Source organism: Mauremys mutica, chromosome 10 (assembly GCF_020497125.1).
Source record: "Mauremys mutica isolate MM-2020 ecotype Southern chromosome 10, ASM2049712v1, whole genome shotgun sequence".
NCBI classification, from domain to species: domain Eukaryota; kingdom Metazoa; phylum Chordata; order Testudines; family Geoemydidae; genus Mauremys; species Mauremys mutica.
Window position 1 is genome coordinate 14419033 of NC_059081.1, and position 19494 is coordinate 14438526.

At 46.2% G+C, this 19494-nt stretch overlaps 1 protein-coding gene across 1 annotated transcript; it reads right to left on the reverse strand.

Moving 5' to 3' along the window:
- Nucleotides 1-3857: 3857 nt before the first annotated feature.
- LOC123378281 (5-hydroxytryptamine receptor 5A-like) lies at nucleotides 3858-18337 on the reverse strand. The gene is made up of 2 exons (XM_045031872.1): nucleotides 17464-18337; nucleotides 3858-6560 (listed from the first exon to the last, which is right to left on the reverse strand). Exons 1-2 carry the CDS (start codon nucleotides 18232-18234, stop codon nucleotides 6228-6230), a joined length of 1104 nt encoding a protein of 367 aa, XP_044887807.1. The 5' UTR covers nucleotides 18235-18337; the 3' UTR covers nucleotides 3858-6227.
- Between the last annotated feature and the right edge of the window lie 1157 nt (nucleotides 18338-19494).

Genomic DNA, 19494 nt, shown 5'->3' on the forward strand with positions numbered 1-19494 from the left:
ATCAGTGGAATAAGGAAAAGTAAATCAAGAAAGCACTGGGCAGTAGGCTGGGTACTGGTACCTGCGTAAGCTAATGAAGTGCTGGCATATAGAACTCTTCACTGTTGTGTGTGCAATGATCTGGGGAGTACTTGAAATTTTGTTACCCCAGCCTAAATTCCCATGACACCAATCTGGAATTGCAGAGGCTCACACTGAATAGAAAATGCAAACATGCAATGAGAAGAATGAACTGTTTCAGTGCATGCCAGGATGAGCGTGGTCATAGAGTGATATCCTGCAAAGGGCTGTATGCCCTTTGCTCCCCCTGATTTACTAGAAATTGAGAGCTGATCCTCCCCTTTCTGGAATGGGCACACAATCCAGTTGAAAAACTCTGACTTCAGTAGCTGCAGGATCAGGCCCCTAATTATTACATCAGGTGGGAATAACCAGTTCAGTAAGTGCATACACCTGTGACTAAATTTCACCAGTGTAGTGGGGAGGCCAGGTGCAGGTTTACATACTCCACCTACTGTCCAGTGGTGGAATTGCAGTGGTAAGGTGGTATGTACATTCCCCTGTTTGTCTAGGTGAATTAAAGACATTTTTGTCCCAATCTAATCTTAAGTTACTATTTTATTATTGATATACCATAGTGTGTGTCCTTTACTCATGTAAGGGAAATACTCTTTGGAGTGTCAGGGCAAGATGGTGGACTAAGCAGCAGTACTCTGGTGTTTCTGGGAACCAGGGTTGAGGAAGATAATCGGAAAGTCAGACAACGTACAAAGGACAACCAAACTGATTGGATTGGTGAGAGTAAGGGAGGTAAATTATATTGTAGGCTTTAAAAGAGAAGATCTGGGGAGATGTGATCAGTCTATAAATACCTCAGAGGTTACAAAATAAATGAAGGAATGAAATATTTTTAGTCTCTGGAAACTGTAGGAAAAGGAGAAATGGTTTGAAGCTAAGGAAGGCAAAGTTTGATTAGATGTTAAAGAAAAGATCTGAACAAAAAGATCAATTGAACAGTCAAGCAGACTCCCAAGGGAAATGGAACCATTACTTCAAAACTCAAAATCAGATTAGATAAGACTGTTGCAAACTACAAGCAGCAGTCCTGCAAAATGCAAGTCTGAGGGTACGTCTTCACTACCGGCCATATCGGCGGGTAGCAATCGATTTCTTGGGGATCGATATATCGCGTCTCATCTAGACGCGAAATATCGATCCCCGAACGTGCTCCTGTCGACGCCGGAACTCCACCAACACGAACAGTGGTAGTGGAGTCGACATGGGGAGCCGCGGACGTCGATCCCGCACCGTGAGGACGGTAGGTAACTCGATCTAAGATACTTTGACTTCAGCTACGCTATTCACGTAGCTGAAGTTGCGTATCTTAGATCGATTTCCCCCCCCCCCCCAGTGTAAACCAGCCCTTAATTAGATCTTCCAAGTGGTTAACCCAGGATGAGTAAAATCTGCCCCGATGTGGAGGTAGATTATCACATCTGCTGAGCTCCTAGACCTTTCTCTGGGCACTGTTAGAGGCAGGATGCTGGGCTAAATGGACCTTGGACCAGTATGCCAATTCCCCTGTATTTGAGAATTGTAATGAACACACTGAATGAGAATCAGTTTCTACTTTGTAAAATATTTGCTATCTAAATTTTGGGTCCACATTTTGTCATCAGCAAAAGTCAATTAAAAATTCCATTCTCAAAAGTACAAGCCCGTGGGGGGGGAGGGTGGTGTGTGTGTGAGAGAGAGATCTTAACTCAAATTAGCTGCTGGAGATTGTCTAGCCAATTTCTTAACACTTTGCCCCATCATTCATGCTGAAGATTAATTCAACAGTTTAAAAAATAAAAACCTGCCTATGGATTGTGAAGTAAGACTTCTAGCAAATCTGTTGTACACTAGTAGATTCCTCTAAGGGTTTAATTCACAATTCAGTAAACCTCATTAGTTTGGCCCACTAATATATGCATTGCTGTAGAATAACAGTTTGCCTGATTTGTCTTATAACAGGCTTATTCAAAGTGATACGAGCTACGAAAGTGAAATCTTGGAAGAGTGTTGCCCTTTTCATAATGTACTAAAAATACTGTAATGATAAATAATTATAGCATGTGTAATAAGCATGTCATAAAACCAAATTTTATATTTCCAAGATCGCTGCTTTTATAATTTATATTCAAGTAAAGGAGAAAATCCCTGGAAATACTCATTTTTAGGAGGGGGTTTGTGAGACTTGACATTTTAGTAAAGGGGGTTCATGGGTTGTTAAAGTTTGGGAGCCTCTGCTTTAGAGTAGTTGTTTTAACCTCTTTAGATATACATGCTGGGAGCTGTGCTGCTAAACATTCTTTATTCCATCCTGGAGCTAAGGGCAACAACACAGTAGTAATTTTTAAGATGTGAATTCTATGCAACACTTGAAGTGGAGGAGAGGGGAAACTGTATGCTGCACCTTCTCCCTTTTCTTTCAATTGAAATAAAGATGCAAATATGGGTAAATAATAACTGGAACAGATCACCAAGAGATGGGGTAAATTAGCCACCACTTGGAATTTTTAAATCAAGACTAGAGGGCTCCCTAATGATACTCTAGTAGTTCTATCATGTTATGGGCTCAATGCCTGAATTACTGGGTGAATCTCTGTAGCCTGTATTCTGCAGGAAGTCAACTGAAGATGAGGGCTTTAAAAATCTATAAAACTGATGGTGAGAAGCAGGGCTACATCATATGCAACATACATGTTAACATAAACCCCATATAGTACATCCCCTTTGCTCTCAGCTCAGATTCTATTGGATGGCTGATTTAATAAATGAATTAAAAAGTCTTGAGGACAGATGTTAAGTCCAGACATGTGCTGTTGTCCTTCTAAACACAGGCACATAAAGCTAGTACCAGACTTTTTTTTATAATAGAGCTTATTTTAAATGGCAGCACAGCACTAAGACGATTCCTCTATCTATAGTACATGATCCTGATCTCACTTGCAACAGTACAAAGCAAAAGGAACTACACTGAGTTATACACTGATTTTTAAAGGTATTTTAGCATCTAAAGATGGAGATAGGTGCCTAATAGGATTTTCAAAAGCACCTATCTGCACCCTTGAGTGCCTAGATACCTTTTAAAATCTGGCCCTTAGTCCCTCTGTGCCTCAATTGCCATCTGTAAAATGGGATTAATAATCCCTTTCTCCCACCCTTTGTCAGTCTTATCTATGTAGATTGCAAGATCTTCTGGGCAGGGGCTGTCTCTTATGTATATATACACAGCAACCAGCAAAATGGGATCCCAGTCTCAGATGAGGTCCCCAGGCCACTACTATTATATAAAAACAACTCTGGATTTGTATAGTGCAGTGCAGCCCTTTCAAGCCTCCCAATACTCGTGATATAATATCAGTTCAATAAGATGGTAAACTGAGGCACATAAAAGTTAGGTGGCTGTCTCAGGTCATAAGAAAGTTGCTTTCAGAGCAAGGAATAAAACCTACATGACTGGCGACTGGCCCTTTGCTCTAACACTTGAAAACGGTCTCCAATCCTTTCTTCCTTGTGGATACCAACTACAGCTCATGAGGAAAAGTTATTTGTTAGTAGATAATGGAGCCTAAAGATTGTCGTGCCTTTAAATGAAGGAGGGAAGGAAATACTCATGCAAGCTATCGCTTGTTAGGATCTTTCTTTAAACAACATGCCTTGTGTAAGTAAATATTTGACTTTTAACTAGAGAATCCGGTAATTCCCTTTAGTAGGAGCTGTCAGAGTGCAAATGATCACAGAGTTTCATTGTTTTGGTTTTTTATTTATAAAATGTGTTTGATCAGAAAACTATCAGTGCATGTACAATTAAAAAAATACATCCATTACATGGAGTGGCACACCACCAACTGAAGAACTGTGGGCCTCAGCTGGTGTACATGGGCACAGCTCTACTGATTTCTGTGATGCAACATTGATTTACACTAGCTGAGGATCTAGCCCCAGCTCTCCTTTTCCCCCACCCACTCTTGGCAGAAAGCGGAATCTCAATTTCTTACCAAAAATCCCCACACTCTTTGGGGAGAAAATCTGTAAAAAAGAGAAACTTTCCAGTGTGCCTTGAAAGTCAGCAGACTTGGAGCCGCAATGTGGCCTGAAAATGTTCTATTAACAGCTCCTCGCGTTTAAATTGACGGGCCAGCAGCCCATAACTCCCCAAGGCATCACAAGAAGAAAGGGAATAATGTTGGAGGACTTATGCTCTTCAACTCCCATCTGTGGTCCTTGTGCATAATTCTTCTGCTTCTCTTCCCATCTACTTTAGATCTAAATATCAGCTAGAGCAGAAAGGCCACAAGAGACGTGTCTTCCTTTCTCTTCTAATGCTCAGAGTTAACTCCTAAGTGGTTATGGCAGTAAAGAGATTTAAAAAGTACTACAGAGAACAAGGGAAGCGTTCTGCTGGAGGTTTGTTTATACTTGGATTCTAGTTAGCATCCTGAGGGCTCTCCCTGGACCTGCCTAGTATGCTCTGAGTTTGGTGTTGCAAGCCAGAGCCGCTATCCCAGAACTTCATGAAACACCAGTCTTCCACTGAGGAGTGTGTGCTTCCATCACATTCAAGAGGGGCATATATAAGTCCCTCTGAAGTTCTATGCTGCACTAGGGTGGAGTACAGTGGTATCCTAGCTGCCCATAGCCTGCATGGGGGTGAGATGACTACAGTACCCCTATAACCACTCTGGCTGAACTCACCCAGTGTTGAGCTGTGAACTTGGGCAATGTTTCCTCTGACCTTCCCAAAGAGTGGTGTATGAAAGAGGATAAATCTCTAGTTCTGTACATTCTCTGAAAAGCAGAGCACCCCAATCCAGTTTTAATTCTATGAAAGTTAAGTCTTCGATGAGAAGGGAGAGGTCATCTTGGCTTCCCCTCAGCGCTATGAAACCTTTTCACGTACGCTGCAATGAGCTTTGTTAAAAGCAAAGTAAAACAAGTCATGGCTGATCACAAATTCGGCATCATTTTTTCATTGTCAGAACCTCTTCTACAGACATTTAATAATGCTGCTCTGGTGAATCCCTCCTAATAAAACCAAACGTGGACTCTAATCCTTTAGAAAAATGGTGCTAGAATACTGTGGCTTTGTGCAGTGTGAGGGTAGAATCCATGCAATCAGCACCCTGATAGATATGCTAATTAACTTGATGATGGCCAGAGAACAGACTGCACTGCAGCAACACAGAAAAATAGATAAGTGGCACATGTGTTTCTGCCAAGCCTGTTTACAGGAGTGAATGTACCTTGCTAGTGCTATAAAAAAATAATACGTGTAAACCCCATTGTACAACATTACCAGGGGACATCCCAAACCTGGAGCTCATCATGGGTGCAGAAAACGGAGTGGCAGCCCTGCAGAGCTTAAGAGAACTGCAGGGATAAAACCTCAGGGCCAACTCCTCAGCTGGTATAAATTGACTTTATTGGAATGGTGCGGAGTTACACCAGTGGGGGATCTGGCCCTAAAACTCCACTCCTGTGACCTAAGGGGACATAACTGACCTTCAGTTTCAATTAACTCAGAGTTCACCTTTACTTATAATTTATAGGAGTGGACCGATGGTAGCACGAGTGCTGTGCCCTTGGTTCACCTCAGGCTGCGTTCTTGCTCTAGTAGGGCTGCTTAACTTCGTCCAATTTATTTTATTTAAATACTATCAAAAAAGATATCAAAGTGCATTTGTCTTCCCCCCCCCCCCCCCAAGACATTCGTGAAATTAAACTAGCATCAGGACTGTGCACCAATCAGTCAGAGCTATTGCTTAACTGGCAGAGTTTGCATTGATGCCTGTGCCCATTAAGAAGATTCTACTACCTGGCAGCAACACGTGGCTGGATAGAGTTAGTCTGGTTAGATGGGATTAGTGTGATGCTAGATGTTTTTAATTAACTTCTTCCAGAATTTAGCACAAATCAATTCAAATCCTAGAGAAGAGAAACATTCACCCCTTCAGTCTTCTATCATCGTCTTTCCTCAGTACAGTTCAGTGTACATGCATTTCAGTGGGAGACTGTACAGGGTAAGTAGGTTTATGTCCCAATACACAAGTGTTCAGTGTAGTTCTTCACTGCTGCAAAATCCCTTTAGATAGTGGCTGCTCCTTACAATCAGACATTTCACAGGCACATATTTCCTCCACTAAGTCAGTGTATTACATGGCAATGTAACCATCCCTCTTTTATCTCTGCCTTACAAAAAGGTTTTTGAAGGCATTGTTGTAATTTTTGTTAAATGCTGTATAAATAAGAGGATTAAAGAAAGAATTGGAGTAGCCAAGCCAGAGAAAGATGCTTTTCCAGACCGGTGGAATGTTGCAGGAACAGAGGGGGCTTATTAATTCCGTGATAAAGAAAGGTATCCAGCAAAGTACAAAAACTCCAATTAAAATGCCAACCATCAAAGCTGCTTTTTTCTCTTTCTGTTCCCTCCATGTTTCTCCATCTGTCTGGAAAGTGATAGTCGCGTGGCGAGCTGTAAACACCATCTGTGGTTCATGGGAAGCTTCTTTCACCTCAAAACAAAAGCAAACACGGATTCTTACCAAAACAGTTTGTTTGAGTCAAATTATTATTATTTCTTAAATGACAGCATAACATCTGTGTGCTTACAACAAATGGCCCAGGCACCAGTCCTTGCATGCTAAAAGAAAATGCCATGAAGTGCTAAAACTACTGGGCTTCTAATCATGTTGGAAAGGTAAGTGCTACAGAGGAGCACAGGTATACTGGTCTTTCCTCTCTTTTAATGCATAGTACTTTGGCACTTGTTCTGTGGATAGGTTGGCACCTAGAATTTGTTTGGTTTGTTATAAGAAAAGAAGATTGAAACAGTTTAATAATAAATAAATAAATTAACAATGGCCCAGGAATTCTGGAAGCTGGTTTTTTTTCCTCTTTCTTTTCATCGGTGTATTGATATGAGGGAGAGTGCTGTAACCATGGGTTACAAAGGTACTGTAGACACTTGGGAGTACTGTCACAAAATGGGACTCTCTCAGTGTAACGAAGAGAAAAGCCTGTCTTTGGAGTATCTGTGGAATGGATCCCTACTGGATTTCATGCCATGAAGCTGCTGTGCATGTCTGATGGGCCAATCAATGCTTTTGAGGTAGTTGCACAAGTGTTATTGTAACCCACTGGTGAGGGGGGAAAATCTATGGCTTCTACAACTAGGGCCACTCAAAGCAGCCCAGCTGCTCAGAGGCAGAGTGGAAGATAACACTGCCAATGATTATTGTGTCCCTCAGATCTGGGAGGGAGCCATCTTCTCTTGGTTATCTGTCAAGCAAGGGGTGGGACTTTCAGAGGCCATGAGCCTCTTAAACTGCACTCTTGCCGGACCACCCAATGGTAGGTTGGGCACAGCTGGGAAAGGGGAGAAGACAATATTCCCCATTACAGCAAGTGGAAAATTTTCCCATCAAACTTCATTTTTGCTGGAAATTTGGGTTTTTGATTTTTACAAGAAAAATGTCTGCTTTCTGTGGAAAATTTCAATATTTCATCAAAAACCCAAATGCCTAAAAACTGGAGGGGTTTTGATTTTCAAACACAAAACTGAAATAATTTTATTCAAAAAGTCATTGTGGTGCCTCATCTGAATTGTTGTTCAAGTGCCTTATGCTTCAATTCTCCTCTATGGGCTCTCAGGAGGGACTACATTTCCCATTGTGCATCACATCGAGGGATTCCTATCATGCACCCTCTCCCCACACCAAGAGGGGAGAAAATGGTGCATCATGGGACAAGTAGTCTGGCCAGAGAGCCCAGCCCATAAAGGAGAATGGGAGCATAATGCACCCCAACTACAACTCCCATGAACCACCACAATTCTGAATTAATTTCAAATTTTGATTTTCAAAGTTGACTTCACACAGGGGGAAAAGAACTATTTTCCAACCAGCTCTACTCCCAACCTCACAAACGATATCAATTTTGTTTAGTGGGAGACACCAATTCAAGACCCCCACAATCCATGCCCTCTACCCCTCAGTAGTTTCACAAGGTGTGTAGAAACGTCAGCGGTTCTAGAGCAGGTGAAAAAAAAAGACAAAAAAAACACCAAGAGCTGTTTGGAAGGGTGAGGAATGGTTTCACTTGCAGAGGGAATGCAGATTGGTTTGTATGACAATGAGAATTAACGTGTGCCTTACTATCATGCAGCATGGGCCCAGCTTTTACCCATAGGAAATACCCCTCTGTGACTTTTCTGTCACAATTAAAGCATCCGTACGTTTTCAGCTCTGCTAGGCAATCCGATTGAGGACAGCACAATAAAACACACACAATTTAAGGCCTAAGCCCTTAAAACTCCCATAAAAGTGAAAATTTAATAGGAGTTGCGAGGACTCGGCACCTCTCAGGAGATGGCCCCTCGTTCAGAAATTAGCTATGTGTTCTACATACGTATTCCTCCTGTGTGTGTGTAAACTTTATAATAGCAATTGACCCTCTGTTTAATATGAGGACAGTAGCAGCCAAGAGACTGAAACGTTGGCAAATGCTAAACTATCACTCATCAAGATGGATATCCCTACCTTCACCCAGAGATGTGAGACATGACTGCAGAATGCAAGAACCAGGTGATTAGGGCTGCTGGGGAAGGAGTAGAGGAAAATGAAATGCATCACATTTGTTCCAAAAATGTAAATAGGATGGCACTCCTGTAGCAGGGGTCACATAATTTGTCTGCAGGAGGGCTAGCTCTGCATATCTTTAATCATGGTCTGCAAAAAGGACTCAAAACACATTATGCGAATGTAAATTAGTGACAGACATTGGACAATTACTACTTCTGCATGCTTGTTAGGAAGAGCTGGATGAGGGAATCTATTGCTTGTTTACTATACTTAAACTTTCCTTGTGAGGTAGAGCCAGAGGTCAGCTGTCTATCATGGCATTTTCTTTCCCATACTACAGGTAAGGTTTCTGGAAGCTTTGTACGTGGAGTGTAGAAACTGTGTATAGAATGAGGCATGCAGAAACTCTGGCACTGGGACTCCACTGCCTTGTGTGGTCATTTACATTGCTTCGAGCAGGGATTTGAACCTCATGCTACTGCATCCCCGGGGTGTCCTAACAATTGGGATAGTTGCTCAGGTTCTCTCTCTCTAGCCCAATGAAAAAGTGATTTATACACACTGCAACAGCAGAGATGGAGTGACACCAACCACAGACTACCAGTACCCAGACAGTGAGAGCTCTCACCTGGGCTATGGGAGGTCTGGGTTCAAGGCCCCACTCCAGATCAGTGAGAACAGGGATTTGCAAACAGGTCTCCCATGTTTTAGGAGATTGGCCTAACTGCTGTTGGATAGAATTGGGTAGGCTGGACCCTCGCCTGACCTAGTTTAGGTGCCTAAATCCAGGAGAGGGCTCACAATGATGAATCCTGAGTAGAGTTGGGGTCCTTACTACCTTTGAGGGGCAGCCCAAGGTTTGCCCCTCTCAGCTTGCTGATTTCTGTGAATCCCTTTCTTAGGCCCCTAACTCAGGGCTATGGATTTTGCTTTGCCTAAGCATAAGCCACTGCAATGCCTACAGTCACCTTTGTGGATCTAGCCTCAGGAAATCTTCAAGCTATCACCTGATCCCTGGCCTCACAGCATCAGCTGGGGCTATGCTCAATTTCTCTTAAAGGGGCCAGCCACTGCATGACAGGTGGCCTTTTACACCCACTTTGCACAGGCATACTTCATTACACAAGATGTAGGGCGAAGAAGAATCAGGCCCTTGTGTGTATGCCAGAGGTAGACGCCAGTTCACTGTTGTACGACTGGGGAGGAGGGTGGTATAACCTGCTGGAGTAATGCAGCAGAGATAAAGCACTGAGAGCATCAGAAATATTTGTCAGCATAAATAAAAGAGGCCTGAGTTAGAACCAAGTGTTCACACTGAATTCCCTGGCTGTTTTGGTCTGTGTCACAAGTCACGTTAAGGCTAGAAGATCAGTGTCTTTTTCCAGGTTGGTTTGCTCGGTTTTACACACAGTTATTAGTTTCCATCATTTTTGATTACCTGCTAGAACATCCATCCAGTTAGATGCACAGACACGGGCTGGGGCACTTTTTAAAATAGTTTGCAGCAATCAATTTCATTCCACAAATCAAGGTTTTAAATGTTTGTCTATAGGGGAATAAATGCACTCTTCATACTTAGCATGAATCATCTTTTTCTCTGGGAAGCACACGGCTGGTGAAACTCATCCAAAATTAATTATTTCCCCCCTTCCCCAAGATTCATTGGAGGGAGAAAGGATGATTTCACCCACTGTTTAAATTTTGCCTACAGCACAACATACTTCAGATGCTTTGCTGCTAATGCAGTATGCGTCTGGAGCCTGATCCAGATCATATTGAAATCAACAGAAATTCTCCCACTGATTTAGGCTTAATTATTCTAATATTTCTTTGGATTTAAATAATTTATACTTCCCATGGCTACTGTTTGTGGTTCACCAATGAATTTTTTGGGTCCCAATGCTGCTTTGGGGTCTCTGAGAACTATTCTTCCAATATGAATATTAAATAATAAAAGTAGAAATTGCAGTCTACTGCTTCTGCAAACCATAGCATTGTGTCTGAAAGGTCCACATTTCTGAGGAATGTTCTGTACTGTTGCATGAACTCCAGCAGACTGGAGGTATTTAAATGTGATTTGCCCCAGTTTAGCTCAACAGCTTTTCAACAGATTCATCTTCAAATGAGCCTGAGGTGAGCAGAGAGAGGATTATATTGCTCCATAATGTCATCAAATCACCAAAAGGTTCTTTAAGAATCAGAGATTTCTCACATGCAATTTGCACTTATAGGCCTTCTATGAATATTTAACATTCTCTCAAAAAGGAAATTAAGGCCCTGATCCAGCAAAGTGCTTGAACATGGAAGTTAAGCCCGTGCTTTTCTCAACTGGGGCCTAAAGGAATTGCATGAAAAGTGGAAGATAAGAGTTAGAATGATGGCAATCATTCTGGAAAGTTATCACCCTACATACTTGATACCTTCCAGCTGATTTCTAGCTGGCTTGGGGCGTTTTCCTAGGCAGCTCCATTCTTACACTTGATACAACAAAATGTTGGCCCTGAGCCTTGACTGTGTTGAGGCTCCTCTATGCTACCTCATGAACACAGAGGCTTTAAAGCCAAAGTAACTGGCCACAAGGTGATTATTGCAGTATAAGGAGATCCTGGGTGTCACAGATGGCTGAAGGGAGAAGATCCAGACATGGAGCATCGCCTCTGCAAACAGATCAGGAAGAGGTTGTATCTCCCACAGTTTCTGCAATGTCTAGGTGGGGGTGCAGGTCCAAACAACATTTTAGCTCCATTCAGCCCTAACAATTGTTACAGTCCTTCTTACGGGTCTGATCCAACTCCCATTGAAGTGATGTCAATGGAAAGTAGATCAAACCCTACATCCCCTTTGCAACCTCATCTCCAATTCTGGAGCAGATTCTGTGCCATCCCAGTTCCCAGAGTAGTTGAGAGCAGCCTCAGAGCTACCTTACACTAGAGGAATCCTCCCCCAGGTTTAAATTGCTGGGGACACTGGCAAAAAGTAGAATTAGTGGAGCCCAAAATGACTGTAGTCAATGGAACCTAGGGCCGCCCAGAGGGGGGGGCAAAGGGGGCAATTTGCCCCGGGCCCCGGGCTCTGCAGGGGCCCCCAAGAGAACAGCGGAGGCTCCCGCCTCCGCCCCTCTCCTGGAGCCTCAGCGCATCAAGCGCCGAGTCTCCGCCGGGGCCTCTGAGCCCCGCCCCGCTCAGAGCCGCGTGGTCAGGGGGCGGGGCTGGGAGCTCCAACGGGGCCTGAGCCCCGACCCGCTCAAGCCGCGTGGTGAGGGGGCGGGGCTGCAAGCTCCGGGCTGAGCTCAGCTGCCTCCGCTCGGCGTGGAGCTCCCAGCCCCGCCCCCTCACCACGCGGCTCTGAGCGGGACGGAGCTCAGGCCCCGCCGGCCGCACGCTGCGGCTGTTCCGGCGAGGCACTGAGACTCCGGGTGAGGAGGGAGCCGGGGGTAAAAGGCCGGGGCCGGGACGAAGCGGGAACCGCCGCTGAAGCGCAGCCCGGTCTTCGGCGGCGGGGGGCCCCTCCCGTTCCGGGACCCGCCACCGAAGTGCCCCGAAGACCCGCGGCGGGGACCCTCCCCCGCCGCCGAATTACCCCGAAGACCGGGCTGCACTTCGACGGCAGGTCCCGCTTCGGCGGTAATTCGGCGGCGGGGGGCTCCCACCGCGGGTCTTCGGGGCACTTCGGCGGCGGGTCCCGGAACGGAAGGGCCCCCCGCCGCCGAAGACCCCGGGTCCCCGGAATCCTCTGGGCGGCCCTGATGGAACTACTTGCAAAAGGATTATTCAAGCTCAGAGAGGAGAAGAGAAGAGAGGGGCAGAGGACCCAGAGCAGCTCCAAGAGGAAAACCCACACCGCCCTGCCTGCTTATGTCATACAGGGAAGCTGAACAAAGCAGAATATACTGCATAACTGAGTAGAGTCCAGAGCTCTGAATGCAAGGCCTGATCCACAGCCCATTGATGTCAATGGAAAGACACTCAACCTTTTGAGCTTTGGATCAGTGTACAAAGATGAAAGCTTTGTATGTACATTATAAAAAATAGTGTTAGCAGCTGGACGAGATCCTGAAAGATAGTCACCCACCTCCCATTAAAATCAGTAAAGTTAGACTCCTAAATGCCTTTGAAGATCTGGGCCCTTGTGTCTAGCTCTTCATGCTTAACCTGGGGCCTGATCCTGAAACACTGTCTCATGCAAGTAACTAATCTTTATGGGCCAGATTCTGCCATTCTTGCTCACCCTGAGCAATACCTTTCTTCACAAGAAGTCCCACTGATGTTAACGGCACTCTTAATAGTATCTGTCTCTGAGAGTAATCGCATTTATTTCAACAGGCCTCTTCCCAAAGATAAGGTATTGCTCACTGTGAAAAAGCGTGTCACAGACTGTAGCTCTGTGTGACAAGAACCATGAGATTAATCATGTAAGTAAAGGACCAGTCATATGAGTAAAGGTTAGAGAATCAAGTCTTTGGTTGTTATAAAAGAAATTATATCTAAAAGGACCAGTCTAATTTCAGGATCTGATTCTGCAGTCCTTGCACAGACAAAACTCCCGTTGATTTCAGTGGGAAATAAGAAATAAGTGTCTGTGTGTTTAAAAAAAAAAGAAAACCCTGAATTTTTGCATATTCTTCATTACGTAACAGAAGGGTCTCAGACATTTCGTTTTCCTTCCTCTTAAAAAAAAGACAAAATGATTTAATAGTGTTTTTTAAAATTCCTTGGTTCGGATTTTAGTCAAAATTCTGCTCACAACTACACTGGATTAACTACACTCAGATCAGCTGAGTTATTCTGGATTTACACCATTGTAATTAAGCGTAGGAATTGGCCCTAGGTATGCCAAGTCTCAGCCTGGAGACAATTATCTTTCTCCTATATATAATTATATGCATACTGACAGTTTGTAAAGCACCTTGGGGTCTGGTTCTGGTGGCTGAAAGGCACTATACAGAAGGAAGTTATAATTATAATAATTCTTCCATCTGGAGCATCCGTTTCTTCAGGCAATTTTGATGGCATTTAACTCCTGTGGCTTCAAATCTGTTCCTCCTTAATCTCAGTTGCTAGAAAAATGCCAACCAGGGTTTCAAGGTGTGGGTTGCAACCGTGGCAGGCAGTTCTAATCCAGTGTCACAATATGTAATCCTCCTGGCACAGCATGGCACGCTCTCCCCACAGGCATCACTATTACTACTCATCTTCAGTTTGAGAAGCACTACCAGCCTTTGACGTCTATTGCTGATAGCATTTCTAGTGTTAGTCATTAGAACTGCTGCATTACAGCACTGAATGCTAGAAATGCTGGGGGACAGAGTGGCCAGGGGTGTACAGAAGGAGTTAAGGAGTGAAGCTGGATGTCGCAGGGTGGGGTAAGAAGAGATTGGGAAGGGGAAGAAGAAAGTGAAATGAGGGATAGAAGTGAAAAGAGAAATGGCGAAAAGACAGAAAACAGGAGAGTTAGTGGACACAAGAAAAGGGAGACAGAGTCAAGACGGGCTTCAACCACAAAACTACCATCAATTAGACCTGGACATGGAAGGAGCAAGAAGGAATAGCTGGATCACCTGACTTAAGGAGGAAAGAGACCCTTATTCCAGAAATGCTGATTCCTATTTTTTTGTGTTCCACTTTGACAAATTCTCTGCTATATCCCAATTTTATGCAAACTTTAAAAAAAAAATCTAGGCATTTCAGCTCTTCCTGCGGAATGACAGTGATGTTTTGGGAAGAAGGCTCAGATCTACATCCCCTTTGTTTTTCCCTAAACTCTCCACAATCTGGTATTTTTCCAGTGGTATTTTGGACTTGATCCTGCTTCCACTGAAGCCAATGGAAAAACTCCCATTGACTTCAGTGTGACCAGGACCAAGCTTTTTATGAGTGCATCACAATCTCTTACATCAGGAATAAACTATGCAAAAAAAACAAAAAAAAACAAACATGATTTTTCTTCCTTCTCCACAGGTTAATTTCTGAGCAGTCTTCTTTGCCTACCAAGTCTCTAGAGCAATAAGTGCTCAGAGCATTGCCTCAGGCGTTTAGCTCTTCCACCAGGTGGTAAAGATTTCCCTGGGGATTAGGATGGTGCTTTTTAAATCTGCAAATGAAGCTTAATATTTTTCAGCCATAGTGTAAAGTCCTCACTATCTACTATACTATCACTATCATGGATTCAACATATATTTAAAAATAAAACAAAAATACAGGAATTAATTTTGCTTAAGTTACTGAAAAAGATGAGAGAGATGCAGAATCCTAGTAGTATTTTCTCAATTAAATTAGTTTTCCAAAATAATAGCCCACAAAGTTTTCTACTGCATGAGTGTCTGTGGGAGAGCAAATGCGTTGCACATATTCAGTTTGGTTTTTGTCTTTGGGAATCAATTTGTAGATAAATCCCAAGCAACATATTTATCATATTTGTAATTAGAGAAGTAAACTTGGCAGGAAATCTGGTGCAAAAGGGTGGGAGGGGAGGAATGCATTTCCAAAGGCTTGAGGCACTCATCTTTTCTAACACATTTTCTGACTTAGTGCAGGCGATAGCTCTGGAATGACTGTTTCGTCTATAAGCCAATTTAAACCATATGCATCTCTTTATTTTAAGACATAAGGTCCCAGTCCTGTGAGGTGCCAAGTGCCTCTTACAAGCTGCTGATGCTGTCAGTACTCACTAGAGTGAATGCAAACCTTCACACGTGTCCATTGTAACATGATATGTACCACTGACTTCAATCTGAAGTTGAAGGCAATGCAACTATTTCTAGGACAAGCCAGAAAACACTTCCATTCCACCAAACATTCAAGGTTTTGAAATTTGTTTTTGTTTTGATGCCGAATGAAAAGGAGACCTTTCAAAAATTTTCACAAGAGAACTATCAACCCACCCCCGAATAGCCAGTAGCCCTATGACTAGAGTACTCACCTGGGATAGGGTGGCTCTGAATCAGAACCAGGACTGGAACGTGGGTCTCCCATGTCCCAGCTGAGTGCCCTAATCACCAGCGTACTGGCTGTTCTGGGTAAGCTGCTCTTTCCCCACTGGGACCCAAGAAATCTTCAAAGGAAATTTATAATAATAATAGGAGATATACCAATCTCCTAGAACTGGAAAGGACCTTGAAAGGTCATTGAGTCCAGCCCCCTGCCTTCACTAGCAGGACCAAGTACTGATTTTTGCCCCAGATCCCTAAGTGGCCCCCTCTAGGATTCAACTCACAACCCTGGGTTTAGCAGGCCAATGCTCAAACCACTGAGCGATTCCTCCCTGCCCATATCAAACATTGGTTTGGACAAAATGGCATTTTTAAATGGAAAAAAGTTTTGTTTAAGTTTTCCCACTGGCTCTACTGCTTGTATACGAGTGAGGTTTGACAGGGCCAGGCCCAGTGCTGAGCACCTCGCCATACTTATTTTGTAACATTCAGTCAGTCCACATTTGGTTAGACCAACTTTAAAATGCTTGGTCAGGAAGGGGGGAAACAAACCATCAGGAATTATTCTGTAGTTTCAGAACAGAGTAGGGAGGAGGACGGGTGTGTATCAGGAGACTGAGTGGTTGTAGAAAGAAGAGGAAAGTAGACATGAACATAGATGAATTCATTTAGAACTCAATCCACTACCCTTTCTCTCCATCATGTTGAGTAGTACCTCACTGCACAGGCAGCCCCACTGAAATTATTTGGAATTACTGGTGCAGTACGGTATTACTGTGAGTAAGGGGGCAGAACTGGGCTCTTAGAGGGCCATGTTTTAACGGACCTCAAGTCTCCTAATCCTGCAAACTCTTCCTCAGGAGAATAGTTCTTACTTACATGAGTAGTATTGAAATCAATGAGACTACTCACCCAAGTAGGTGTTTTCAGAACCAGGATCAATATTTGAGATAATTTAAAGGAGAGAATATGAACTTTTTAAACAGCTGGCAATCATTACATGATAAATGGATCACTTACTAATATTGTGGAATAATTATTATATTCCCATTTTCCTCTTTTGTGTTCCGCTTGATTCCATAATTTTAAGTATAAAATAAAATGAAAGGAGTGAACAAATTATGTATGTAGATGGTGAGAGACATACAACAGAGTGTGCACAGATTAAACACATACGCTAACAGCACATACTGTACAGCTCTATTTCTATCTTTATCTGAACAATTTTCCTGAAAGAGAAACGCAGGAACACTGGATTCATATTTAGGACTTTTTAAATGGACCATGATATTCCAATTATTATCTAATATCTCTCTCTATTATATATATACACACACACACACACTTAAGAACACTGAAAGAAAATGAGAAAAATGTGAATAACTTTTATCCCATAACAATGGTAAATGGTCCATTGACAGTCGGTTATTAGCCACTGTTTAAAAGGCTACCATCTTCACTTTAGCATCTGTTTATATTTATATACACTCTAAGTCTAAGAGAAATATATGTGCATGACTATATTATTTTCTCTATACTTGGGCATGAAGGCAGAATTCAGTTAAAGGGTGTTAAATCACGAAGCACAAGGGGAATGGGAGAGGAGCTTAGGGTTAGATAGATAGACGACTTTAGTTTAGAATTAGATAGTTATCACAGACTGCCAGCCCACCTGTGCCTCCCTGCCCCGCTCCTCGCACCCCTCCCCGTGCAAACCAGCTGTGCCCGACTGCCCCCCCAGCCCTCCCCGTGCAGCCCAGCTGTGCCCGCCTGCCCCCCCTCCCCGTGCAAACCAGCTGTGCCCGTTCCCCTTCCTCGCACCCCTCCCCGTGCAGCCCAGCTGTGCCCGTTCCCCTTCCTCGCACCCCTCCCCGTGCAGCCCAGCTGTTCCCGCCCGCGGCTCTTTACCGGGCCCCGCTCCGGCCGCGGCAGGACCGCGTTCCTCCGGCGCCCGCCGATCCGGAACCGGGCCGCCTTGTAGATCTTCCAGTAGACGAAGAGCACGACGCAGAGCGGCAGGTAGAAGGCGCCGCAGGTGGAGAAGACGGCGTAGGAGGGCTCCTGGCTGACCTGGCAGCGCTGCTGCGCCGGGCTGTAGGTCTCGCCCCAGCCGGAGAGCGGCGCCAGGGAGATGACGGCGGAGAGCGCCCAGGTGAGGCCGATCATGGCGTTGGAGACGCGGCGGCGGGCGCGCAGGGTGTACTCCAGGTGGCGGCTGAGGGACCAGTAGCGGTCCAGGGCGATGGCCGTCACGTTCCAGATGCTGGCGGTGCAGCACAGCACGTCGAAGGAGATCCACGCGTGGCACAGCGCCCGGCCCAGCCGCCAGCGCCGCCCGGCCGACAGCTCCTTCACCAGGCTCAGCGGCATGACCAGCGCCGCCACCAGCACGTCGGACACGGCGGTGGAGGCCACCAGGTTGTGGGGCACCCGGTGGAAGGTCTTGACCCGCAGGATGGTCACCAGCACCAGCAGGTTCCAGAGGAAGGTGGCGATGGTCAGGAGGGCCAGCAGGGTGAGGATGAGGATGCTGAAGATGGAGAAGGGCTCCCGGCTCCTCCAGCCGCCGCCCCCCAGCTCCGGGGTGGAGTTGCCCCCCGCCGGGGCGGAGGACGCGTTGATGGCCAGGGCTGGCGGGCCGGGGATTCTGGATGCCCATGGAGCGGGGCTCTGGGCCATCCCCGGCAGCGGGCGGGGAGCAGCGCGGGGCTAGGCGGGTTGCGCGCCCAGAGGGAAGCCAGCGCGGGTCTGTTCTTCCCGGCGCGGGGTACAAGCCGCCGGAGAGACGCGCTCCCGGGATCTCCGGAGCCTGCCCCTCGCTCCCCGCCCAATGCCCCGCGGCCGAGCGCGCAGCCCGGGCGCCGGGAAGCGAAGTGAGTCCAGGCAAGAGCCACGCTAGGGCTGCCTCCCGTCAGCGGCTGCTCCCTGCCGTTGCCATGTGCTCCCGCCTGCCTCCCCGGCAGGGAGGGGGGCGCTGTGGCGCTGTAGCGTGATACCGGCTCCCCGCTCGCCCCCAGTCCCGCGGCCCAGGCTCCCGCCGCACCAAAGGGCGAAGGGAAAGAGAGGCTCGCGGGGGTCCGCCGGCGCGGGGGCTTCGGGCGCGGGGCGGAGCAGGCGGTGCTTCTGCGGGCGGCAATCGGGCGGCGGCGGCGGCGGGACTGGAGAAAAGCCTTTGCCACCCCTTGTCCTGCTCCCTCTCCCCGCAGGCAGGTGCCCGCCAGACACAACGAGCGCCAAACCCAGGGCTCTCAGCAATGACCCCCCCCCCCGCCCATCCGTAACAGTCAGAGCACCCTACCACAACCAACCAGAGCACCCTACCACAACCAACCCACCCACCCCTGCCAGAGCACTCTACTGCAACCAACCAACCAACCCACCCACCCCTGCCAGAGCACCCTACCGCAACCAACCCACCCACCCCTCCCAGAGCACCCTACCACAACCAACCAACCCACCGCTCGGTAACAGCCAGAGCACCCTACCACAACCAACCAACCCACCGCTCGGTAACAGCCAGAGCATCCTACCACAACCAACCAACCCACCCACCCCTCTCCTCCAACCAGAGCACCCTACCACAACCAACCAACCCACCCACTCCTCTGTAACAGCCAGAGCACCCCCCAACAACCAACTAACCCACCCCTCTGCAACAGCCAGAGCACCCTACCGCAACCAACCAACCCACCCACCCCTCTCCTCCAACAACCAGAGCACCCTACCGCAACCAACCCACCCACCCCTGCCAGAGCACCCTACCGCAACCAACCAACCCACTCACCCCTCTCCTCCAACAACCAGAGCACCCTACCACAACCAACCAACCCACCCACCCCTTGGTACCAGCCAGAGCACCCTACCACAACCAACCAACCCACCGCTCGGTAACAGCCAGAGCACCCTACCACAACCAACCAACCCACCGCTCGGTAACAG